This window comes from Solanum lycopersicum, chromosome 5, assembly GCF_036512215.1.
Source record: "Solanum lycopersicum chromosome 5, SLM_r2.1".
NCBI classification, from domain to species: Eukaryota; Viridiplantae; Streptophyta; class Magnoliopsida; order Solanales; family Solanaceae; genus Solanum; species Solanum lycopersicum.
This window is the reverse complement of record NC_090804.1, coordinates 61432654-61460065: the sequence shown is the minus strand read 5'-3', so window position 1 is coordinate 61460065 and position 27412 is coordinate 61432654. Positions and strand designations below refer to the sequence as shown.

Here is a 27412-nt window from a genome sequence, read left to right as displayed (position 1 = left end):
TCACAAGTGTTTTCAAGGGAAAGTACTTTTGTTAGAATGCTTGTCTTTTCAACCAAAAGAAACTCAATTTATAGGATAAAAGTTTTGTAAGAAAAATACTTTAATTAAATTGTATTTATTATAGGTTAATGAATTAAAAGAAAACTTATCTTTCAAAAAATCCATAACGTAGAATTTTAAAAAAAAAGTTTCTTGCAAAAAGTTTATAACGTAGAATTAAAACAAATGAATGTTACAACTCACATTCATATTTTTTTTATTTCAAAACTTTTTCAAATGATGAATTGTTTTAAAATTAATTGAAACACTAATTCTTACAATCCCCTACTTGTTTCAAGAAATTTTATCTTTGAAAAGTCCAAAAAAAGTATTTTGAGACATTAATCTAGCAACAACATCAATAATGATGTCTTTTGGACATGAACCATTAGCTAGTGAAGGTTTTCTAAATCATTGACTACTTAGTGAAAAAATCTTGAACTAAGTGGTTCATTGAATGAAGTTAGAAAAATACTCCACTCATATCACTATATTCCAGTGAAAATTGAAATCGTTTGACACCTTAGAGCATGTGTCCTGAATCCTTTTAGCCAAGTGCTTTATGATTTTCCTGTTAAAAAAATCTTATTGAAGCGGTCTCCACTTAGCACTTAGTGCAGTGAATTCAACAAGAGTAACTTTGCATACTCCGACCAAATAGTCTATAAACTTCATTAAGAGAAATTTAATCTCTTCCTCTTTAACAACACAGTATCGGTAAATCTATCAAGAGTATTCCTACATACTCCAATCAAAATTGATTTATAAACTTACTAAGAGAATATAATCTCATTCTTATCTTCAGTGGGAATATTATTAAATTTATCAAGAAATTTTCTTACTAACTCCAACCGAGATCGATTTTATAAATTTATTAAGAGAAAGGAATCTCAATTATGCACATCTACTTATTTCATTTTATTTTGAAAATGGGAAATTTATTGATGTGTTTCACAATTATAACTTTATTTATTTTTTTCTTTGAACCCAACATTACATCATTAGGTAGGGTTATCATAAAGTACAATTAACTTACAACAAGCTTTATTCCCATACCATTACTGGTTTCCACCACTAAACTCTTTGCTAACCCTTTAGACAAAGGATTTGCTAAATTAAATCTAGACTTTCACATATTGAATTGATATCACTCCTTCCTCCAATAATCTCCTGACATGATTATGTTCGAGACGAACTTGTCTTCACTTTCCATTATAGCAGTCACTTGAAACCCAAAATAAAGCAGCTTGATTATCACAATAGATAATTAAAGGTAATATTGGCTTTCTCCATAAAGGAATATCTATCAGCATTAATCGCAACCAATCAGCTTCTTCCCCAGCAGAAGATATAGCTATAAATTCTGACTCCATGGTTGAATGAGTAATACATGTCTGCTTCTTTGATTTCCAAGAGATCGCTGCTCCATCCAAAGTGAAAATCCAAGCAGTAATAGATTTAGAGTCATTTGGATCAGAATTTCAAGTAGCATCACTATAGCCTTCAAGAACAACGGGAAATGTAGAATAATGCAGGCCAACATTAATTTTACCCTTCAGGTATCTTAAAACATGAATTAAGGCATTTCAATGTTCAACTCCATGACTACTATTGAACTTACTGAAAGTTACTATGGCGTAACCAATATTCAGTTTGGTACAATGCATGGAATACATAAGACTCCCAACAATCTGAGAATATGTCAGCTGATCAAGAACATCACTAGAGTTCCACATAAGTGTGATGCTAGGATCAAATGGTGTAGAAGCAGGTTTGTCGTCAAAGTGACCAAACCTTTTTTGAGATTTCTCAATATAACTTGATTGAGTATGAGTCAAGTCATTAGCTGATCTCATGATTTTAATGCCCAAAATTACACTAGCTTCTCTATGATCTTTCATTTCAAATTGAGAAGCTAGAAAAATGAATTTGTTTCTTTGACTCTTTCAATATCAGTTCCGAAGATCAACATATCATCTACATAGAGACATATTATAACACCAGATTTTTCTTGAAATTTTCTAAATATGCAAATATCACCACCATTGATTGAGTAGCCATTAGAAATCATTACTCTCCTAAATATCTCATTCCATTGTTTTGGAGCTTGTTTTAATCTATAAAGAGAGATTTAAGAAGCTTATAAATTTTTTGTTCTTGACCAGGAACAACAAATCCTTCTGGTTGTTTCATGTAAACCTCTTCATCTATCTCCATTCAGATATGCAGTCTTCACAACCATTTGATGTATTACCAGACTATGAATTGCGGCTAAATCAATCAAGAGTCGAATAGAATTCATTCGAGCTACAGGTGCAAATGTATCAAAATAATCAATATCTTTTAATTGAGTAAAAGCTATTGCCACCAAACGAGCTTTGTACTTATCTAAGGTTTCATCAGATTTTAATTTCTTTCTAAAGATCCATCTACAACAAATAGACTTACATCCAGGAGGGAGGTCTGATAAAATCCATGTATTGTTTGACATAATGGAATGCATTTCATCATCAATAGCTTCACGCTAGAAAGGAGCATCATGTGAAGCCATTGCATCAACATAACTTTCAGGATCCCTTTCAACTAAATAGACTTGAAAATTTGGTCCAAACTCTCTTGGTTTGGATGATCTTGCACTACGTCTTGGTTGAATTTCTTCCAAAGGTTCAACTATTTTTCTTTTAAGAGTAGATACAGAAGAACTTCTATTTTGTTTCAAAGACTTTTTTCTTAGGAAATATATGCTCAATAAAGTTAGCATGCAACAATTCAATAATTGTGTGAGGGTTTGGAGTCTCAAGATTCAAAAATCTTTAAGCCTAACTGGTTTGTTAATAACCAATAAATACACAATCTACGCCTTATATCCAATCTTAGTCAATTGTTGATCTGGTAATCTAACATGAGCCAAATAACCACATACTTTAAAATAATTTATATTTGGCTTTCAATTCTTCCAAAGTTCATATGGAGATGAATCATGTTTTTTGGAATGAATTCGATTCAAAATATGACATGCAGAAAAGAAGGCTCCAGTCCACAAATTTACAGTGATACCAGATCCATAAAGCATAGAGTTAACCATTTCAATGAAAGTTCTATTTTTTCTTTCTACTACAACATTTTGTTGTGGTGTATAAGACATAGTAAATTGTTTCTCAATGCCTACTTTTCACAAAAATCAATAAAATTTGATTTTAAATATTCTTTACCTCTATCAGATCTAATTGATTTAATCTTCAAACTCAATTTATTTTCAACTTCTACTTTATATGTTTTAAAAGTCTCAAATGCCTCATCTTTTATTTTTAATGGAAAAACAAATGTATACCTTGAGTAATCGTCAATGAAAGTGATAAAACATCTCTTTCCATGACGTGATAAATAATCCATGTTTTATCGAAAAAATGATTTCGAAAAGAGTTTGTTTTATTTTTGAAGATATTTTCGACTTTTAGGAGCCGCCACTTAATTTTGAGAAAATTAAGAAAACATATTTTTTCAAAACAACTAAACATAAAATTGTTTGAATAAATTTTAAGGGTTCGGGATTCCTATTAGCGTCTTAGGAAGGTTTCGAAAAAGCACCTAAGACGCTCCGCTAACTACGGTTTTCCGGCGATTAACTACTTGACTATTTTTGTTTTAAAGATTTGTGAATTTGGGGATTCCTATTTTTTTTCGGGTGCCAACGTCTTTGGATGGACAAGTAGCTTTAAAAGCTCTTTCTTTAACTTGTAAGCTATAATCTAATCCTTATCCTATGAGACAATGATTTTCTCAAACAACGTATGCATCCTTCAAATTTAAACACATAAGTATGAACGTCCATTTGGGCCGTGGGCCGTTCTGGACTCAAGGTGGTCTTCTAATGGGCCCAACACGCCATGGGTATTGAGTCATCTTAGTCAAATGCATTATTTTTGGGATTTGGTTTAGCTCTATCCTAGGTTTACTAGAATTGTTTTCAAATTGACGGTTACCCGAGTCGGACAAACATCGGGGTGGAGCTATCAAACAACGTCGAATGACCACATTCCGACTATTTGTTCGATACTCCCAATTGATTTCTTGGGTATATCTGAAGGAAGTCGCAAAAAGCCGCGTAACATCCGTTTCCTAATGCAATCTATTTGCCGTTTGGCGGAAGTTATGCCATGAAATGCAATTCTTTAAAGTAATTAAACATTTAAACAATTATCGCACATAGTCAAATAAGTTAATCCTTAGGGTTAGAATCCTCCGTCCCCAGCGGAGTCGCCATTTCTGTATTATCAAAAAAATGATTTCGAAAAGAGTTTGTTTTATTTTTGAAGATATTTTCAACTTTAAGAAGTCGCCACTTAATTTTGAGAAAATTAAGAAAACTTATTTTTTCAAAACAACTAAACAGAAAATTGTTTGAAAAAATTTTAAGGGTTCGGAATTCCTATTAGCATCTTAGGAAGGTTTCGAAAAAAGCACCTAAGACGCTCCGCTAACTACGGTTTTCCGGCGATTAACTACTTGACTATTTTTGTTTTAAAGATTTGTGAATTTTGGACTTCTTAAGGTTTTTTATCTAGGCAAATATTTATTGTTTATCTTGCAACTTGAGAATCTGTTTCAAAACATAAAGTTCTTATCTAGATAAGTTTACAAGTTTGAAATATTCATTGTTTTAAGATTCCGTTTTAGTTAAGCCTTTTAAACCTTAATTCTAAGCAAACTCTTGAGTTTGAAATTTTATTGATTTAAGATTCAATTTTAATTTTTAAGTCTCGATAAAATAAAAGGCATCGATGGGGTTTGGAGTTTCTAACCCTAAAACTAACGATAACCCACAGAAAAGCATATGAAACAAGTAACGGGGGAGGGGGGAGAGAGAGAGAGATTTTGGGTCCAAATTCAGGTTCTGTTCGCCTTGACCGAGTTTTGGACCCACCTGTTTTTGGGTTTTAACCCATTTTTCACCTGTCCTAATCTAAACATATAAAAGAAATACAAGAAAGTAAAATGATAAGGGCTTATGCCCATTACAAACAAGATACAACACAAAAAGAAAATCTTCTAATTCGCCTTTGGATTCTTCTTCAATACTCTCAACTTCGGAATCTCCTCGTCGGTTTCAAGGATTGACTCGAATGAAAGACTTTTGAGCCTTTATGGCTCTCTCGAAATAAAGAGGACGAGAATTTAATAATAAACTCGGACAGTGTTACATGCATAAAGACGGAAACAATAATTAGTATATCGTATAATCGAAACCGAAATAAAAATACAAGGTAAATCAAGACAACATCCCAAATAATAATGACAACATGATTTAACTTAAGACAAGGATGATTAATATAGGGAGACAAATTCTAAAGAACTTAATAATTCAAATCACGCCACTTACCACATGACAAACTACCTAAGCAAAAGGCAAAATGGCAAATATAGAATACACAGCAATAAGTGAAAGTAAGCAACTAATTTATTCATTCCGTACTTTGTTGATCTATGACATAAACACATTTGCATGACAAATCCAAATGACCTCAAACATACCTCATAAGCTTTGAAACACAATAAGCATGCATATTCTGAAGCACTTAAGTCAAAATCTAACAGGAAGAAGGTAACCGGCAACTTATAACAATCAAATCCTAAAGTCTCAAGAAAAGGTTATGTAATTTCTCTAAGCATACACAACTACATATAGATGAAGTTAGGGTAGGCAGTAAAGACCTTTTTTCATATCAATAGCAATCAAAAACATTTTTTGAAGACAATAAGGAAGCAATCGCAACAGCTCATTTTCCCCTTAACACTTGAATACCCATCAGTAGATACGAAGTAGTCAAACTATTATATCAAATCGACTAGCATTTCAACTCATGATAAACATATAGAGAAATCAAGCTGTTTACCGAAGACCTTTCAGACACTGTCCATACAAAATTTCACATCCCACACCCCCCAAACTAGAACATAGACTCGAATTCATAGCAAATGCTAACAGCGAAACATCAAAGAAAAAGCAAAAAACAACGATAAACTCTGCGTTACAAACCAAATTCCAGCCAAAATGATCCTAAATACTGATACGTAAACAACCTACGCCATGATGAACACGTGATAAACAAATTAGCAACACAAACGAGCAAGTGTGACGAACAGAACTACGACGCATGATATATCATGAACTCGAGCTAAACCCAAAAAATATAGCATTCTGTATTTATAACAAACAAACCATGTATACTCAACATTCGAATGGTTTAACATATTCGATCCAGAACAAATGAAAGACAGCATATGGATTAACAGCAACTCGCAAAGCAATGAGCGACAGAGGAGACCATTTTGAGATGAAAGAAGATGAGAAGTAGTAAAAGGCAAAGCAGAAGATTACCTGTTGAGGAGCAGCGACAAGGACGGCGCGAGCAGGAGGCGCGACCTCACACTCGAAACCGCACCTCTACTTCGCACGTTTGAACAAGAAGCGTCGCCTCAACACTTGACGGAATGACTTCCTCTTGTCCGAAAGTCTCGATTATCTTTGGTATTTTTTAACAGGGGAGATTTTAGCCGAAAAACAACAACAGCCAACAAAACCGACAACAGCCAAATCGAAAAGATTCTTCCTAGAAAATTTCCCCCTCTGAAATTTTTCAACCCTTTCAACGCTCTCGGAGGAGGTACATATAGAGGAAAATTAGGATTCCTCAAGAGAAGGGCCGGAGGGAAGATTTTGAGGCCCATTTCGAATTCAAAATTCAAAAATCCCTCCCAAGCTGAAGGAATATCCTCTTGATGCTCCGAATCTCCAACGGATGGGATTGAAGTGGACGGGCAAGATCAAATCGTAGTACTTGCGAGTTACGTGGTGCAATCCCACGATCAACGACAAAATTTTGGCTTCCTCTGCTTCCAGACCTGCACAAGCGTACTATCGTATGAGTCGCAGAAGACAACGACACAAAGGAGTCATTGCACAACTCGCGTGCGAGAGAGGAGGAGAGAGAGGGAGATAGCATGGGGAGACGCGGGGTTTTTTTTCTTTTAGGAATTTAGCTCCTGCTGCTCTGTTTGGGGGGGTTGTCGCGTTTGAGGTTTCTGTGAGGGCCGCGTGGGTTGATTTTTCTGGGTTTTGTCACGAGGAAAAGGGGAAGAAAGAAGGGGGGGTCGCGTGTGGGTTATGGGAATTGCTGGGTGGAGGAGGTTTCTGTTTTTTTTTCACTGGGTTCTTGGGGTCGTGTAGGGGATTATCGCGTGGAGATTTGGACGATGGAAGGGAAAGAAGAAAAAGGAGGGCGTGTCTGGTGCGTGGGGATTTGGGGAAGAAAGGGGGGAGGTCGGGTCAGGTCGGGGGGAATTGGGTTGGGTTGAGGGGAATTAGGTTGGGTTGAGGGAATTAATTGGGCTGGGAATCAATTGGGCCGCCTGGGAATTAATTTGGGAATAAGGTGGGCTGAAAGTAAACAAAAAGGAAATGGGTTGCTGAAAGAAGGTTTGGACCTGGGAATTAATCACAATGGGTTGGAAATTTGGGCTGAAATTGGGTTTTAGAGGGAATTTGCAAAAATGGCCCTAATTTGAATTGGAAATTTGAGGGGGTTAATTTAATAAATAGTCAAATTGAGTTAGGATAATAAATTTGGCTACACCTTAAACAAAATGAATTTGTATTAATTAATTAACGAGCTTCTTTATTTAGTAATATAATTATTTAAATTGTAAAATAGTGGTTCAAAATATAACCATAATTTTAAACTATATTAGTTTAATAGAATACTTATTAAAATATATATTTTTTTGAATAATCATAAAATATACTAATTATATACATAATTATGTAAAAAATATATATATTATCTAAAAGTTATAAGAAATGACAAAATTGCTCAAAATAACGCAAACTTTGTATACTTTTTCTTAAAATTTATAAAACTAATTATTTTAACTTGTTTGGAAATTTAAGATGCTCGAAAACTAATTTATACCGGCGCGGGTCAAAATTGGGTGTCAACAACTGTCCCTCATTTTACTTGGGTTGATGCAAGCAACTCGAGGAAAATGAAATTGACCAAGCCAATTTTGACCAACCACATTCGCTTTTTTTTAAAAGAAGGATTTGACAAAGGGTTTAGGAATTATGATCGAACCCTCGAAACGGGTTTCCTACATATCTCAGGCTATATGAGAATTCTGGCCACTTGTAGTTCGATAAACTTGATTTATCGTACGATTTTGAAAGAATTGAAAGCCACCTCAATACCGAATTATGAAGGTATCGAAATGCTCGAGAATAGGATTCGAGAGCGAATGTTGGAATACAGCCGAGTTTTCAACATTGAATCCGCCTACATACCCTTAAACTTTCAGAATCAGGCTGTGTGTAGTTCGACTCAATCAGTGGAAAAAGAAATCTATTATGCTAGATAACCTTCGGTTTTGGACAAGTGACAAGTTAACGAGTATGAAAAGGAAGTTTGTAACCTCATAACCATGAATATGGCGCGCTTCACACCCATAATTAAGAACTTACACGGACATAATTTCCAAAGCTCTTGACGCATTGTCACTCAGATTGGAAACTGGCTTCCGATAAAACAAACTTCCGGATGCGAGACTTAAACTGACAGAACTAAGGAAAAACCTACATGCCTCGAGAGGGGTGGTTCGATCATGGTGGAAGTCGCTCCTCTGCTCGCGTCCTAAGAGTTTGACATTCCTCTTTGGACTGTGTCCCAGTTCGCTGCTAAGAAAAAGTTCCACGTTGTGCTGCATCCTTTTTGATGTCGTCCGCACCTGTGGTTTTTTGAGAATTCATCCTTTTGGATGCTCTCGACAAAGACATGTCGACACCTCATTGTTCTCCTCAATATTCGACATTGACTCGAACGGTCTGTCGTCCAGCAAATAAAGCTTATGCCTTGTGTTTTGCGATATAATCTTCAATGTACTCTATAGTTGACGTCGAAATAAATAAATAGATGCTGATGCGATGTTGATATCTCTTTTGTCGTTATCTTTGACGCTTTTCTTGATGCTTTCTTACATAAGAAATAACAGAATGCAGTCGAGGCCCGTGGATAAGTGTTGCTCTTTCTTTATCCGTGCATGTCCTCTTGCGGGGCATGAATATCTTCTCGCGATACGTAAATTTCCGCGATGCATGATTTTCAACGAGGCATGGATCCTTCTCATGATGCACAAATTCCAGCGAGGTATAAATTCTTCTCGCGATGTATAAATTTTGACGAGGCATGAAATCTTCTCGTCGTGCGTAATTGTAGGCGAGGTATGAACTCTTCTCTCGATGTCTAAATTTCAGCGAGGCACAAAATCTTCTCGCGATGTATAAATTTTGATGAGGCATCAATCCTTCTCGTCGTGCATAATTTTTTACTCGCAATGCATGATTTCGCAATGCATGACTTTTCCGCGATGCATGATTTTTGCTATGCATGAATTCCAGCGAGGTATAAATTCTTCTTGGGATGTCTAAATTTCAGCGAGGTATAAATTCTTCTCGCGATGTGTAAATTTAGCGAGGCATGAAATCTTCTTGCGATGTGAACATTTTGACGAGGCATGAAATCTTCTCGTCGTACATAATTGTTGACTCGCAATGCATGATTTCGCGATTCATGGTTTTCGCGATGCATGATTCTGCGATGCATGATTCTTAAGTGTATGAATTCCGCGATGCATGAATTCCGTGATGCATGATTCCGCGATGCATGATTCTTCAGTGTATGAATTCCGCGATACATGATTCCGCGATGCATGATTCCGCGATGCATGATTCTTCAGTGTATGAATTCTGTGATGCATGAATTCCGCGATGCATGATTCGGCGATGCATGATTCTTCAGTGTATTAATTCCGCGATGCATGATTCTGCGGTGCATGATTCTTCATCAGTATATGACTTCCGTGATGCATGAGTATTTTTATCGTCCCCGTGGATAATAACGCCAAGGCGATCTCCAAATAATATATCGATTTGATCGATAATGGTAAAATAATAATAGCATAAGCATCTCTTCTAAGGTAATACATTGTCTTGATCGACAATAATTATCTTGCTATGATAACGCAATGCAAATAGCGTCCTCTACAGAAATCGTGAAATCTTTGCTGAGATTCCTGTTTGATTCACCTTTGAATCTGGCCAGACACTTTTGCAAATTTCACATTGTTGAGAATGGTTTGAAATAAAAAAACACATTAACAAGCATCTTGACATAAACTATATGAATTGCCTCCTGCTTTCAATAAGATCACTGATTTTGGAGATAGTTTTCTGCTCTTCGGGAGCTCTCTGTATTCATCCGTCGGGATAATTCGGCCGACTTCAAAGCAAAACTATAAACCTGCATCCAAAGAAAAATTGTCAGTTTTAAAACATACTGATCTATCTCGATTCCTTCCGTTGTTTGCTCCTGGTCTTGATATCTCCGGTTGATTTCCTGATTTCCCGACTCTTGATAGATAAGAAAAGATATCTTACGCCAAAACAAATGAAACATAAGAGGGAAAATTTTAAAAGAAATGTGAAATCTTTAAGAAATAGTATGTTGAAAAAGTCGCTGCCAAGTCATGTCATATCAGACTTTACGATCTACTTTGAATCTGATACTTGCTGATGAGTTTTAGAGACATTCTGGACTTGTAGGAAAGACCCATGACGAGATTTTCAGGCCATCCTCAAAATTTCTGTCCGCGTTTACTATCTTGCTCATCTTTCCATTGTAACCGAAAAGATCGCGAGATTTTTGAGATTTTCTCAAAAATTCTCTCCCAGTCATAAATCTCGAAATGTCTTTTTGTCTTACTCGTTGAAGAGAAGGTTCCTTCTGGAGAATTTTTGAGTCCCTCTCAAAAATTCTGTCCCTGTTCTACTGCAAAGGGGAATAGAAATCTTACGAGAGATATGATCGAGCCCTTGTGGCGCCTAGGTATCCCGTTGAGGCAGGAATCAGGTCAAACGTAGTTCTCCTTAAAGGTTAACAAGAATAAAATTTACAAAGAAAACCGACCGAGGCCGACAAAGGCCGCCTACGTATCTCATTCTTGAGAATTCAGGTCGAACGTAGTTCAGATACAGAGAAATGATTAAAGGGGATAAATGGGGTGACCGAAGCCAACATAGGCTGCCTACGTATCTCGTTCTTGAGAATTCAGGTCAGACCTAGTTCGTTACAAGAGGCATAATAATTCAAATTGAACAAATACAAGCAAACAGAACGATTACAAGTAAATAAGGGAAAAATGTATAGCGAAACTTCACGTGTAGTATCTCTTGACAGCATCTGAGTTGATAGGCTTGGGACATACAGCACCATCCATCTCTGACAGGACCAAAGCATCTCCAGATAGTACAATACGAACCATGTAGGGACCTTGCCAGTTTGATGCAAACTTTCCTTTGTACTCGTCTTGATGAGGAAAATGCGCTTGAGAACCAACTGACCAACTTCAAAATTTCTGGCTCTTACTCTTTTGTGAAAAGCACGAGTCATTCTTTGTCTATACAACTGGCCATGGCAAACGGCGACCATTCTCTTCTCATCAATCAAAGCTAGTTGATCAATCCATTTGCTAACCCACTCAGCGTTGCTTAACTCCGCTTCTTGGATGATCCTTAAGGATGGTATCTCGACTTCAACAGGCACGACTGCCTCTGTTCCATATACCAGCAAGTATGGAGTAGCCCCAGTCGATGTTTTGACCGTCGTTCGATAACACGGTAGAGCATATGGCAAAATTTCATGTCAACCTCGCTGTTTGTCAATCATTTTCCTCAAAATCTTTTTGATGTTCTTGTTGGCGTCCTCTACAGCTCCGTTCATTTGGGGGTGATAAGCAGTTGACCTTCAATGAATAATCTTAAATTGTTCACATATCTCTTTCATCAAATGGCTGTTGAGATTTGCACCGTTATCGGTAATGATGAATTCTGGAACCCCGAATCTGCATATCAGATTGTTGCGGACAAAATCGGCCACCACTTTTTTGTTTACTGACTTGTAAGAGGCTGCTTCCACCCACTTGGTGAAATAATCAATGGCAACCAAAATGAATCTGTGTCCATTAAAAGCGTCCGGCTCTATAGGACCGATGACATCCATTTCCAAAGCTACAAATGGCCAAGGTGAACTCATAGCATTAAGTTCGTGAGGCGGCACCAGTATCAAATCGTCGTGCACTTGACATTTGTGGCATTTTTGCACGAATTTGTAACAGTCGTTCTCCATAGTCATCTAGAAATAACCGGCTCAAAGAACCTTTCTTGCTAAAGTAAGACCGTTCATGTGTGTACCACAGACTCCAGCATGTATCTGTTCAATAAGCCTTACAGCTTCAGCAGCATCCACGCATCTTAAAAGACCCAAATCTAGAGTCCTCCTATATAGGACCTCTCCATTCAGGAAGAAATTGAGATCCATACGACGTATAGATTTCTTCTGACTAGATGTAGCGTCTTCTAGATATGTCCCAGACTCCAAGTATCTTTTTATATCAAAATACCAAGGCAAACCATCTGGTTCTGATTCAACGTGTGAACAATGGACTGGATATTCCTTCAAGTCTATATCCAGCGGGTCGATGTAATCAGTATCCGGATGTTTTATCATTGAAGCGATGGTGGCAAGAGCGTCAGCTAATTCATTCTATATTCTGGGAGTATGTCAGAACTCGATCTTGCGGAACCTTTTGCACAGATTTTGCACATACTGCACGTAAGGTATAATTTTCGGGTTTTTTCACAGCCCATTCTCCTTGAACCTGATGAATCAAAAGGTCTGAATCTCCAATAACCAGTAACTCGTAAACAATCATGTCGATGGCCATTTTTAAACCAAGAATACAAGCTTCGTATTCAGCCATGTTGTTTGTGCGACTGAATCGCAGTTTAGCCGCCATAGGATAATGCTGACCAGATTCTGATACTAAGACTGCTCCAACACCTTTACCCTGGTGATTTGCCGCCCCATCGAAGAACAATCTCCAACCTGGATAAGCTTCAGATATATCTTCACCCACAAATGACACTTCTTCATCGTGGAAATACGTCTTAAGTGGTTCATATTCTTCATCCGCGGGATTTTCTGCAAGATGGTCAACCAAAGCTTGTGCCTTTATTGCCTTCTGAGTCACATACACGATATCAAACTCACTCAACATCATTTTCCATTTAGCTAACTTTCCGATCGGCATCGCTTTTTGGAAAATGTACATCAACGGATCCATTCTGGAGATAAGATATGTAGTATACGATGACAAAATAGTGTCTCAGCTTCTGGGCAAGCCACGTCAGAGCACAACATGTCCTCTCCAGCAAAGTGTAGCGAGATTCGTACGGATTAAATTTCTTGCTTATGTAGTAGATAGCCTTTTCCTTCTTCCCTGTCTCTTTGCGTTGACCAAGTACACATCCAAAGGCACTATCTGAAACAGACAAATACAGCAACAAAGGACTCCCTTCTCGTGGCGGAACCAATACTGGTGGTTTAGAAAAATAGTTCTTGATAGCATCGAAAGCGATCTAGCACTCCTCAGTCCACTTACTCGGGGCGTCCTTCTTCAGAAACCTGAAAATAGGCTCACATACCACTGTCGGTTGCGCTATAAACCGGATGATATAGTTTAACCTTCCCAAGAAACTCATCACCTCTTTCCTCGTTTTCAGCGGAGGTAACTCTTGAATCGCTTTAATCTTTGAGGGGTCGAGCTCAATACCTCTTCTGCTGACTATAAATCCCAACAACTTCATCGCTGGAAATCCAAAAGTGCATTTGGCGGGATTTAGCTTCAAGTTGTACCGACGCAAACGTTCAAAGAATTTCCTCAGGTGTGTCAAATAATCTGAACTCTCGCGGGATTTGATTATGACGTCGTCCACATACACTTCAATTTCCTTGTGAATCATGTCGTGAAAGATAGTCGTCATGGCTCTCATGTAAGTAGCACCGGCATTCTTGAGGCCGAATGTAACGACCTATTTATTCGTTCTGAGCAACAGACTTTGATTCGGGAAAAACTGGCAGGAACAACGAACCCCATGACGGACCGTCATGGGCACGACGGACCATCGACAGGGTCTCGTTCCAAAATACTTAGAATTCTGAAAAATGGGCACTGAAATCGACTCTCTGAACTTCGTAATGGAATGGCAAGACGGACTGTCACAGGTGTGACGGATCGTCACAGACTCTTCAGAGAAATTGAGTCTCTGAATTCTGTGACGGGGCAGCAGGACGGACCGTCGCAGGCCCGACGGGCCATCATAGACTGCGTAATCCCAGTCTGGGTCGGATTTCTTTAAATATTTTAAGGGACGTTTTTGACTATTCCTGCTTTAATTATAAATTTAGTAGGTTAATGTTAATAAAATCTAATTACTTGGGGGTTAAAAGAGGTAACCTTGAGTTAATTAGTGAGGTATTATTGTCATCTTTTATACTTAATTATATGCTAATTAGGGTAAAAGAAGGGGAGTTGGAACAAGAAAACTAGAAAGAACAAAGAGAGAGAGGGAGAATCGAACGAGAAGGTGAAAAGAAGAGGAGAAACACAAAGCTTTGGGAAATTGCTTGCTTGATTACTAGTCTTCGGTGGAGGTAGGTTATGGTTTTTATGCTATTCGTAATAAACTCTTAATAGCGAATGATATGTATTGGGTAGTGTTGTAAACCCTTCTATATGCTTAACTGTATGCTTGCATGAATGTGATTATATAATTGTGATAAAATAAGCATGATGAAGCTATTGAATCCTAAATCTTGAGAAACCCTAATCTACTTTGTTAATGATGATGCCTTAGTGTAAAAGAAGGCTTGATGAACAAAAGTAGTGAGATTAGGGGATCGGGTGTCACGTTCCGACACCAGGATAGTATATGGATCGGGTGCCATGTTCCGGTACCAGGATAGTATATGAGGATCAGAGTGTCACGTTCCGACACCAGGATAGTATATGGATCGGGTGTCACGTTCCGACACCAGGATAGTATATGGATCAGGTGCCACGTTCCGGTACCAGGATAGTATATGAGGATCGGAGTGTCACTTTCCGACACCAGGATAGTATATGGATCGGGTACCACGTTTCGGTACCAGGATAGAATATGGATCGGGTGTCACGTTCCGTCACCAGGATAGATTGAGGATCGGAGTGTCACGTACCGACACGAGAGGAATAAAGATAATGAATCTTGAAAGATGTTAATATACTCAATCTAATGAACCTAATTCCTAAATGAGTATGATGAGGAGGCGTGAGTCCTCATTGATGTGCTTGGTGTTGTAACCAAGGGTTATGGTAATTGTAAATGCTGCATGTTGAGTATTGTAGTTGATTTTATGATGTTACCTGATATATACTATTTTCTATTTTGAGTTGGCCGATGATACCTACTCAGTACTTGTGTTGTACTGACCCCTACTTGTATTTGTTTTCTTTGTAAATTGTGGAGTGCAGTAAACGTACCGTCATCTTCAACTCAACCGCAACTCTAGCCAGTCTTCGTCACACCACATTTCAGGGTGAGCTAAAGCTTCTAGCTTTGACTGGATCTTTCTCTTCATGTCTTGATGCCTTGAAGTTCCGGCATGGACTAGCTGTTTATGTATTTTAGCTTCTTAGATTTAGTAATTTGAAGTAGATGTTCTAGTGATGATGACTTCCAGATTTTGGGGATAATAATAGTTGTTGAGTTTTTAGAAGTTATTGAATTGGTTTTTATGAATGAGTTAAGTCTTCCGCATTACTTTCTGTTGATATTATATTGAAATGTTAAGGTTTAGATTGGTTGGTTCGCTCACACAGGAGGGTAAGTGTGGGTGCCAGTCGCGATTTGATTTGGGTCGTGACAAACTTGGTATCAGAGCATTAGGTTCGTTGGTCTCATCACACAAGAACGAGTCTAGTAGAGTCTTAAGGAACGGTAGGGGGACGCCTTTACTTTTCTTTGAGAGGCTATAAGACTTTAGGAAAATTCAATTCTTTCTTTCTTTCTTTCGTGCTATTACTTGGGTCCAATTCTTATCTAGGTGATACAAATTGGTATCTGACCATCTTCACTCTATTTCGCAAATGGTTAGAACTAGAGCAACGACTGCGCCAACATCAACATCGGCAAGACAAGAAGCGTCTGAGCCAGCCACTGGGGCTGTAGCTCGAGGAAGAGTAGCGGCAAGAGTCCGTGGTAGAGGTCGTGGGAGGACGTCCTCTAGAGGAAGAGGACGAGCACCTAGCCATCTGATAATAGCGCAGTGACTCCTCCACCGACTGAAGAAGTAGTAAGAGAGGGTGAGGAAGGGGAAACTGAACAAGTACATAATGAGGAATTGCCTCCCCAACCTACCCCAGAGATGATCAATCAGGTTCTTGCTTATCTTAGTGGGTTATCTGATCAAGGTCAAACACCTCCAGTGTTTTCTGCACCAGCACCTCAGGTTCCGGAGGTACAACATACGGCTACTGTGGCTCCCCGCATGGATGCCTCATTGGAAATAGGCACGTTTCCTCGTCTGACTACAGGGCCGATAATGACAAATGATCAGCATGAACTTTTCAGTAAGTTCTTGAAATTGAAACCTCCAGTCTTCAAGGGTGCTGAATCTGAGGATGCCTACGATTTTCTGGTTGACTGTCATGAGCTACTACACAAGATGGGTATAGTAGAATGGTTTGGTGTTGAGTTTGTGACTTATCAGTTTCAAGGGAACGCCAAAATGTGGTGGCGGTCACATGTTGAGTAGTGTCAACCAACCGAGGCACCACCTATGACTTGGGCATCATTCTCTAGCTTGTTTATGGAGAAGTATATCCCCCGGACTTTGAGAGATAGGAAAAGAGATAAGTTCTTGAGCCTAGAGCAAGGTAGGATGTCGGTTACTGCTTATGAGGCTAAGTTTCGTGCATTATCCAGGTATGCCACCCAACTTTATTTCAGTCCACAAGAGCGAATTCGTAGTTTTGTGAAGGGGTTGAGATCAGAGTTGCGAATTTCAGCCTTATAGGTAGCGGCTACGGCGAAATCTTTTCAAGAAGTGGTAGACATCGTGATAGAGGTAGAGGGAGTGAAGACAGATGACTTCACCATGGCAACTACATCAAAAAGGTTTCGAAAGGGAGGTGAGTTTAATGGTTCTTACTCTAGAGAACAGGGTTCAGGAGGTTACTCAGTCTGACCAATTCAGTCCTCACTACAGACTGTAGTTAGGGGTCCACCTCAGACCGGTCAACACTTCTCTGAGAGACCTATGCTTGAATCCAGAGAGTGTTATGGATGTGGGGAGACTGGACACATCAAGAGTTATTGTCCAAAACAGAGTTACAGACCTCCAAATGTTAGAGGTAGAGGTGGTTATGGAAGAGGCCGTCATTCTGGAGGACACGGTGGTCAAGGTAATGGTGGTCACCAAAACGGCCGGGGTGATGGGCAAACTGGAGCCACTACATCACAACATGGTAGGGGCAACGGACAGACAGGTGAGAGGGCCCATTGTTATGCTTTCCCTGGGAGATCTCAAGCGGAGACATCTGATGCTGTCATCACAGGTAATCTTTTGGTTTGTGATTGCATGGCTTTTGTATTATTTGACCCTGGATCCACATTTTCATATGTATCTTCCTCATTTGCTACTGGTCTTAAATTAAATTGTGAATTGCTTGACATGCCTATTCGTGTTTCTACTCCGGTGGGTGAGTCTGTGATAGTTGAGAAGGTGTATAGGTCTTTTCCTGTGACTTTTATGGAGAGCAATACTCATGTAGACTTGGTTATCTTAGAAATGGTTGACTTTGATGTAATTCTGGGTATGATTTGGCTTTCTCCGAATTTTGCATTTTTTGATTGTAATGCTAAAACTGTGACGTTATCCAAGCCTGGGACAGATCCATTAGTGTGGGAGTGTGACTACACTTCCTATCCGGTTCGTATCATCTCCTTTCTTCGTGCTAAGAAAATGGTTAGTAAGGGTTTTTTAGCGTTCATGGCACATCTCAGGGATGATACTACCCAAGTACCTCCAATTGAGTCGGTCTCGATAGTTCGTGAGTTTTTAGATGTGTTTCCCGCAGACCTTCCGGGTATGCCACCGGAGAGAGACATCGACTTCTGCATTGATCTTGAACCGGGTACTCACCCCATTTCTATACCCCCTTATAGAATGGATCCCGCGGAGTTAAGAGAGTTAAAGGCACAACTTCAAGAGTTGCTAAGCAAAGGCTTTATTAGAACAAGTGCATCTCCTTGGCGTGCTCCGGTATTATTTGTGAAGAAAAAGGATGGGAGTTTTAGGATGTGCATAGACTATCGGCAGTTGAACAAGGTAACTATTAACAACAAGTATCCCATTCCTCGCATAGATGACTTGTTTGATCAGTTACAAGGTGCTTGTGTCTTCTCTAAGATTGACTTGAGATCCGGTTATCATCAATTGAAAATAAGGGCAACGGATGTGCCAAAGACTGCTTTTCGAACTAGGTATGGGCATTACGAATTTGTAGTAATGTCTTTTGGTCTTACGAATGCCCCTGCTGCTTTCATGAGCTTGATGAACGGGATTTTTAAGCCATATCTGGATCTCTTTGTGATCGTATTTATTGATGATATATTGGTATACTCAAAGAGCAAGAAGGAACATGAGGAGCATTTGAGAATGGTATTGGAAATGTTTAGGGAGAAAAAGCTTTATGCCAAATTCTCCAAGTGTGAGTTTTGGCTAGATGAAGTGTCCTTCTTGGGGCATGTGGTTTCGAAGGATGGGGTGATGGTATATCCTTCTAAGATTGAGACAGTGAAGAATTGGGTAAGACCTACTAATGTGTCAGAAATAAGGAGCTTTGTTGGTTTAGCTAGCTATTACCGTCGATTTGTCAAGGGATTCTCTTCCATTGCTTCCCAATTGACGAACTTGACTAAGCAGAATGTTCCTTTTGTATAGTCGGACGAATGTGAGGAAAGCTTTCAGAAGCTCAAGACCTTGTTGACTACTGCACCAATCCTTACCCTACCAGTGGAAGGTAAGAACTTCATTATTTATTGTGATGCATCCTATTCTGGTTTGGGTGCAGTGCTAATGCAAGAGAAGAGTGTAATTGCTTATGCTTCAAGGCAATTAAAGGTGCATAAACATAACTATCCAACCCATGACCTGGAATTGGCCGCGGTAGTATTTGCATTAAAGCAATGGAGGCACTATTTATATGGGGTTAAATGTGAGGTCTATACGGATCATCGTAGCCTACAGTATGTCTTTACCCAGAAAGAATTGAACTTGAGACAGAGGAGATGGATGGAACTACTGAAGGACTACGATATCACTATTCTGTATCATCCGGGAAAGGCGAATGTTGTGGCAGACGCCTTAAGTAAAAAGGCAGGGAGCATGGGAAGTCTAGCTCACTTGCAAGTTTCTAGATGTCCATTGGCTAGAGAGGTTCAGACTCTGGCTAACGACCTTATGAGGTTAGAATTAAATGAGAAGGGAGGATTGTTGGCTGGTGTGGAGGCAAGATCTTCTTTTCTTGACAAAATTAAGGGAAAGAAGTTTAATGATGAGAAATTAATCCGGATCCGAGATAAAGTGTTGCGAGGAGAGGCTAAAGAAGCAATAACGGATGAGGAAGGTGTTTTGAGAATTAAGGGAAGGGTATGTATGCCCCGTGTTGATGATTTGATCCACACCATCCTTACAGAGGCTCATAGTTCCGGATATTCTATACATCCTGGTGCAACCAAGATGTACCGTCACCTAAAGCAACACTTTTGGTGGAGTAGAATGAAGCGCGACATTGTTGATTTTGTTGCCAAATGTCCAAATTGTCAGCAAGTAAAGTATGAACACCAGAGGCCCGGAGGAACACTTCAGAGAATGCCCATTCCTGAATGGTAGTGGGAGAGAATTGCAATGGACTTCGTGGTTGGTCTTCCAAAGACATTGGGTAAGTATGACTCTATTTGGGTGATTGTTGATAGGTTAACTAAGTCTGCTCATTTCATTCCGGTCAAGGTGACTTATAATGCAGAGAAGTTAGCCAAAATCTATGTATCAGAAATTGTTCGGTTGCATGGGGTTCCACTCTCCATCATATCAGACAGAGGTACGCAGTTTACTTCTAAGTTTTGGAAAACATTGCATGCGGAATTAGGTACTAGGTTGGACCTTAGTACCGCGTTTCATCCTCAGACCGATGGTCAGCCTGAGCGAACGATTCAAGTGTTGAAGGATATGCTTCGTGCATGTGTGATAGAATTTGGTGGTCAGTGGGATAGCTTCTTACCCTTAGCAGAGTTCTCCTACAACAATAGCTATCACTCAAGCATTGATATGGCCCCATTTGAGGGACTATATGGGAGAAGATGTAGGTCTCCTATTGGGTGGTTTGATGCATTTGAGGTTAGACCTTGGGGTACTGACCTTTTGAGGGATTCATTAAAGAAAGTGAAATCTATTCAAGAAAAGCTTATAGCGGTGCAAAGTAGGCAAAAAGAATATGCAGATCGAAAGGTTAGAGACTTAGAGTTCATGGAGGGTGAACAAGTCTTGTTGAAGGTTTCGCCAATGAAAGGGGTGATGCGGTTTGGTAAGCGAGGTAAACTAAGCCCAAGGTATATTGGTCCCTTTGAAGTACTTAAGCGAGTAGGGGAGGTGGCTTATGAGTTAGCCTTGCCTCCAGGGCTGTCCGGAGTGCATCCGGTATTTCATGTGTCTATGTTGAAAAGATACCATGGGGATGGAAACTACATTATCCGTTGGGATTCATTTTTGCTTGATGAGAATTTGTCTTATGAGGAGGAGCCTGTTGCTATTTTAGGTAGAGAAGTTCGCAAGTTGAGGTCAAGGGAGATTGCATCCATCAAAGTTCAATGGAGGAATCGACCCATTGAAGAAGCCACTTGGGAGAAAGAGGCTGATATGCAAGAAAGATACCACACCTGTTTACATATTCAGGTACTTCTTTTCGCCCTTGTTTTTCCCCTTATGATCGTTCGGGGACGAACGATGGGTAAATTGGTATCTATTGTAACAACCTGTTTAGTCGTTTTGAGCAGCAGACTTTGATTCGGGAAAAACTGGCAGGAACAACGGACCCCACAACGGACCGTCATGGGCACGATGGACCGTCGAGAGGGGGTCTCGTTCCAAAATATTTAGAATTCTGAAAAATGGACACTGAAATCGACTCTCTGAACTTCGTAACGGAATGGCAGGACGGACTGTCACAGGTGTGACGGACCGTCACAGACTCTTCAGAGAAATTGAGTCTCTGAACTCTGTGACGGGGCAGCAAGACGGACCGTCGCAGGCGCGACGGGCCGTCACAGACTTCATAATCCCAGTCTGGGTCGGATTTCTTTAAATATTTTAAGGGACGTTTTTGACTATTACTGCTTTAATTATAAATTTAGTGGGTTAATGTTAATAAAATCTAATTACTTGGGGGTTAAAAGAGGTAACCTTGAGTTAATTAGTGGGGTATTATTGTCATCTTTTATACTTAATTATATGCTAATTAGGGTAAAAGAAAGGGAGTTGGAACAAGAAAACTAGAAAGAACAAAGAGAGAGAGGGAGAATCGAACGAGAAGGTGAAAAGAAGAGGAGAAACACAAAGCTTTGGGAAATTGCTTGCTTGATTACTAGTCTTCGGTGGAGGTAGGTTATGGTTATTATGCTATTCGTAGTAAACTCTTAATAGCGAATGATATGTATTGGGTAGTGTTATAAACCCTTCTATATGCTTAATTGTATGCTTGCATGAATGTGATTATATAATTGTGATAAAATAAGCATGATGAAGCTATTGAATCCTAAATCTTGAGAAACCGTAATCTACTTTGTTAATGATGATGCCTTAGTGTAAAAGAAGGCTTGATGAACGAAAGAAGTGAGATTAGGGGATCGGGTGCCACGTTCCGGTACCAGGATAGAATATGGATCGGTTGTCACGTTTCGACACCAAGATAGTATATGGATCGGGTGCCATGTTCTGGTACCAGGATAGTATATGAGGATCGGAGTGTCACGTTCCGACACCAGGATAGTATATGGATCGTGTGTCACGTTCCAACACCAGGATAGTATATGGATCGGGTGCCACGTTACGGTACTAGGATAGTATATGAGGATCGGAGTGTCACGTTCCGACACCAGGATAGTATATGGATCGGGTGCCACGTTTCGGTACCAGGATAAAATATGGATCGGGTGTCACGTTCTGACACTAGGATAGAATGAGGATCGGAGTGTCACGTACCGACACGAGAGGAATAAAGATAATGAATCTTGAAAGATGTTAATATACTCAATCTAATGAACCTAATTCCCAAATGAGTATGATGAGGAGGCATGAGTCCTCATTGATATGCTTGGTGTTGTAACCAAGGGTTATGGTAATTGTAAATGCTGCATGTTGAGTATTGTAGTTGATTTTATGATGTTACTTGATATATACTGTTTTCTATTTTGAGTTGGCCGATGATACCTACTCAGTACTTGTGTTGTACTGACCCCTACTTGTATTTGTTTTCTTTGTAAATTGTGGAGTGCAGCAAACATACTGTCATCTACAACTCAACCGCAACTCTAGTCAGTCTTCGTCACACCATATTTCAGGGTGAGCTAAAGCTTCTAGCTTGGACTGGATCTTCCTCTTCATGTCTTGATGCCTTGAAGTTCCGGCATGGACTAGATGTTTATGTATTTTAGCTTCTTAGATACTCTTAAATTTAGTAATTTGAAGTAGATGTTCTTGTGATGATGACTTCCAGATTTTGGGGATAATAATAGTTGTTGAGTTTTTAGAAGTTATTGAATTGGTTTTTATTAATGAGTTAAGTCTTCCGCATTACTTTCTGTTGATATTATATTGAAATGTTAAGGTTTAGATTGGTTGGTTCGCTCAGATAGGAGGGTAAGTGTGGGTGTCAGTCGCGATCCGATTTGGGTCGTGACACCGAACGGCATCACTCTATAGTTATATATGCCCCAAGGCGTAATGAATGCTGTTTTTTCTGCGTCTTCTTCATCAATCAAAATCTGGTGATACCCTGCGTAACAATCCACAAATGACTGCATCTCATGTTTGGCACAGTTGTCAATCACAATGTGGATATTAGCCAACGGAAAATTATCCTTTAGACTAGCCTTGTTGAGATCTCTGTAATCAACACAAATCCTGATTTTTCCGTCTTTCTTGGCGACCGGAACGGCATTGGTCAATCAGGTTTGGTATTACGTTACTTCCACCAATCGAGACTCTATCTGCTTGGTGATTTTTTCCTTAATTTTCAGACTCAATTCAGGCTTGAATTTCTAAGTCTTTTGTTTCACCGGTTCGAACCCTGGGTTGACAGGCAGCTTATGAGATACGATATCAGTACTCAACCCCTGCATGTCAACGACTTCCCAAACAAACACATCACTGTATTCGGCAAGCAGATGAACCAGGCTCTCCTTCTGAGTTTCATTCAGGTGGTTTCGTCAATATTGATCAAATTGTTGTTGATCATGTTTTGTATCTTGTGCTTCAGAGTTGAACAATTCTCTGTGTCATGTCCAACGGCTCCTGAATGATAAGCACATCTGTGGTCAGCTTTGTAAAATTTTCCCAAAGGATTGGTTGGTCTTCCTTCTATAGAATAGAGCATACCCATTGCTTTCAACCTTTCATAAAGTTGAGTTTGAGATTCCCTTAATAGGGTAAATACTTTAGGAGCCTTCCTGAATTTTGGGCGAGGAAATTTTTCCTGATTGACATTATGGTTTTGGTATTTCCTTTGAGAAGCTGACCTCATATGAGTAGCCGTGATCATACTTACCTCCTCCACTTTTCCTTTGATTTATCCATATCAGTAATCTTGGCAGATTTTCCATTAGATCGCAATGCGGTAAATTTGGTGAGCTTTCCAGTCTTGAAACCATCTTCCAAAGCTTCTCCCACTTTTACAATCTCGACGAACTTTTATCTCATCATACACAACATTCTTTCTTAGTACTCAGGCTCTTGAGTACGAAAGAACATTTCTGTGATCTCACGTTCGGACATTGGAGGTTGAACTCTTGCGGCCTCTTTTCTCCAACAAAAAGTGTACTCTCGATAATTTTCTGTAGACTTCTGTTTGATCTTCTCCGGGTAGTAGCGATCTGGAGAATCTTCTACGTTATGTCCAAAGCTTTCAGTGAAATCCTTTGCGAGTGCATTCCAACTTTTCCATTGTTTCAGCTCCTGTGATGTAAGCCACTCCAGAGCTTCTCCACTTAGACTTCGACCGAAGAGACGCATCAATATTTCTTCGTTTTTGCCAACTCCCACAACTTGATCACAATAAACTTTCAGATGTGCAAGAGGATTTCCTGTTCCATTAAAAGTGACAAGCTTTGGCACTTTGAACCCTTCTGGGAGATCGAGATTCGGATGGATGCATAAATCCTTGTAGCTCAATCCATCGACTTCGGAAATATAGTGCAACTCCTTCATGGCTTTCCTGATCTCTTCTTTCATATTCAACTTGACTACCTCTTCTTTTGACCTTCACTCTCTCTCCTGTTCCTTATAGTGATCAAGCTCGGAATAGTTGGCATAAGGTTCATTTGGAATTGGGATTTGGAAAGTAGTCTTCTGAGGTATGGGTGGAACAATGAAGGGATTCTGGGTATTTTGAGTGGCTTGACAATTTTGGGGGAAAGTTTGAGGATCGGCATTTTGGTTTTGAAGATGGGGGAAGGTTTGAGCATTGTTCGTATCTTGGTTTTGAAGATGGGGGGAGGTTTGAGCATTGTTTGTATTTTGGTTTTGAGGGAGATGGAGGATTTGAAGGTTAGTATTTTGAGGATGATGTGGTGCTTGATACGACGTGGTGGCGTGACGGGGATTGGGGGTAGTTAAGTCAATGATTGGAGGATTTTGAGTGGGGTTAGAGAGAAGGTTCTGAACTTGTTCCGTGCTTGAGGGAGGAAAGTGGAGTGGAGGTCTTCCATCTCTTGGAGGGTTGAAAGATGAAACTGGATTAGACTCATCTTGCATTCTTTGCATTTCGACCCTCATTTCGGCAATCTGTTGCATCAACTGCATAGTCAATTCATTTTTATCAGCGGCGCCGGGTTGAGCCACGACAACATCATTCATGCCAATCTCATCATTGTTATCCCCCATTGCTGTCTTTTCTTTTTGCAAATTTGATCGGGTAAGGAATCTTTAGGGGCCTTAGACCTTGTGAAATACGGATGATCAACCAACTTATACACACAAATCAGTTTAAATACCTGACAAATGAAAAAAAACTCAAAAGACCAATATGTTAGTGCATGGAGGTGGTAAATGTACAAGATATCACACATAGGTGTAAACACATAAGAGTTGCTTTATTCGGAGATAAACTGGCTCACCAATAAAGAAAAATGACCAAATCTACTTGACTTTGGGATAAAAACATCGACTTGAGTCAAGACAAAGTTGACGGTATCTTTCGTTACCGTACTTTGATTTTTGATTGAGATGTAAATCTTATTTCCTTGTAAGAGTCGAAAAAGATAAAATTTTTCAAAATTCTTTTAATTTGAAATGATGAATCTTTTCTGATACGAGAGTAGTACTAAAGAATTATTTTTTTTGGAAATTAAAGACTCGAAGAGTATTTGGACGCACCTTTGATAGTGACTTGATATTTGTGCTTACGGGTTCTAAAAGTATTTGAAGAAGAGTGAGCTAGAATATCTCCAGATAAAACGACATATTCACATAAGCAGTTGTAACACATAAACAAATATTACGCGTTCTAAACAGATATGTGACCCTTTTGTGCCAAGGGTGGGCCTAACGATTTGAGGGATATATACGTCATTTGAAATATTTCATTGCCCCGGAATTTAAATTTACAAATTTCATGAATAAAACATAATGGGGATACATAATAGGGAAAGGTATACAAAATAATCAGTCTCACGCAGGGGTACGACCCTAAACTATGCCTCCACGAAAGATTTTTTTTTTTCGGGTGCCAACATCTCTGGATGGACTAGTAGCTTTAACTATGCCTCCACGAAAGATTTTTTTTTCTTTCTTTAACTTGTAACTATAATCTAATCCTTATCCTATGAGACAATTATTTTCTCAAACAACGTATACATCATTCAAATTTAAACACATGAGTATGAACGTCCATTTAGGCTGTGGGCCGTTCTGGACTCAAGGTGGTCTTCTAATGGGCCCAACACGCCATGGGTATTGGGTCATCTTAGTCAAATGCACTATTTTTGGGATTTGGTTTAGCTCTATCCTAGGTTTACTAGAATTGTTTTCAAATTGACGGTTACCCGAGTCGGACAAACATCGGGGTGGAGCTATCAAACAATGTCGGATGACCGCATTCCGACTATTTATTCGATACTCCCAATTGATTTCTTGGGTATATCTGAAGGAAGTCGCAGAAAGCCGTGTAACTTCCGTTTCCTAATGCAATCTATTTGCTGTTTTGCGGAAGTTATGCCATGAAATGCAATTCTTTAAAGTAATTAAACATTTAAACAATTATCGCACAAAGTCAAATAAGTTAATCCTTAGGGTTGGAATCCTCCGTCCCAGCGGAGTCGCCATTTCTGTTTTATCAAAAAAATTATTTCGAAAAGAGTTTGTTTTATTTTTGAAGATATTTTCGACTTTTAGGAGTCGCCACTTAATTTTGAGAAAATTAAGAAAACTTATTTTTTCAAAACAACTAAACAGAAAATTGTTAGAAAAATTTTTAAGGGTTCGGAATTCCTATTAGCGTCTTAGGAAGGTTTCGAAAAAGCACCTAAGACTCTCCGCTAACTACGATTTTTTGGCGATTAACTACTTGACTATTTTTGTTTTAAAGATTTGTGAATTTTGGACTTCTTAAGGTTTTTTGTCTAGGCAAAAATTTATTGTTTATCTTGCAACTTGCGAATCTGTTTCAAAACATAAAGTTCTAATCTAGATAAGTTTACAAGTTTAAAATATTCATTGTTTTGAGATTCCGTTTTAGTTAAGCCTTTTAAACCTTAATTCTAAGCAAACTCTTGAGTTTGAAATTTTATTGTTTTAAGATTCAATTTTAATTTTTAAGTCTCGATAAAATAAAAGGCATCGATGGTGTTTGGAGTTTCTAACCCTAAAACTAACGATAACCCACAGAAAAGCATATGAAACAAGTAACGGGGGAGGGGAGAGAGAGAGAGATTTTGGGTCCAAACTCGGGTTCTGTTCGCCTTGACCGAGTTTTGGACCCACCTGTTTTTGGGTTTTAACCCATTTTTCACCTGTCCTAATCCAAACATATAAAAGAAATACAATAAAGTAAAATGATAAGGGCTTATGCCCATTACAAACAAAATACAACACAATAAGAAAATCTTCTAATT

The 27412-nt window shown here is 39.0% G+C and overlaps 3 protein-coding genes across 3 annotated transcripts; all 3 read right to left on the bottom strand.

The window, feature by feature from the left end:
* Window positions 1-10295: 10295 nt before the first annotated feature.
* Window positions 10296-12272, bottom strand: LOC138348959 (uncharacterized). The gene is made up of 3 exons (XM_069298574.1): window positions 11954-12272; window positions 11301-11698; window positions 10296-10388 (listed from the first exon to the last, which is right to left on the bottom strand). Exons 1-3 carry the CDS (start codon window positions 12270-12272, stop codon window positions 10296-10298), a joined length of 810 nt encoding a protein of 269 aa, XP_069154675.1.
* Window positions 12273-12293: 21 nt separating this feature from the next.
* On the bottom strand, window positions 12294-12653 carry LOC138348958 (uncharacterized). Its single transcript, XM_069298573.1, has one exon. The coding sequence runs from the start codon at window positions 12651-12653 to the stop codon at window positions 12294-12296; it is 360 nt and encodes a 119-aa protein (XP_069154674.1).
* A 10846-nt stretch (window positions 12654-23499) lies between these two features.
* Window positions 23500-24533, bottom strand: LOC138348957 (uncharacterized). Its single transcript, XM_069298572.1, has 3 exons — window positions 24068-24533; window positions 23851-23971; window positions 23500-23752 (listed from the first exon to the last, which is right to left on the bottom strand). Exons 1-3 carry the CDS (start codon window positions 24531-24533, stop codon window positions 23500-23502), a joined length of 840 nt encoding a protein of 279 aa, XP_069154673.1.
* Window positions 24534-27412: the final 2879 nt, after the last annotated feature.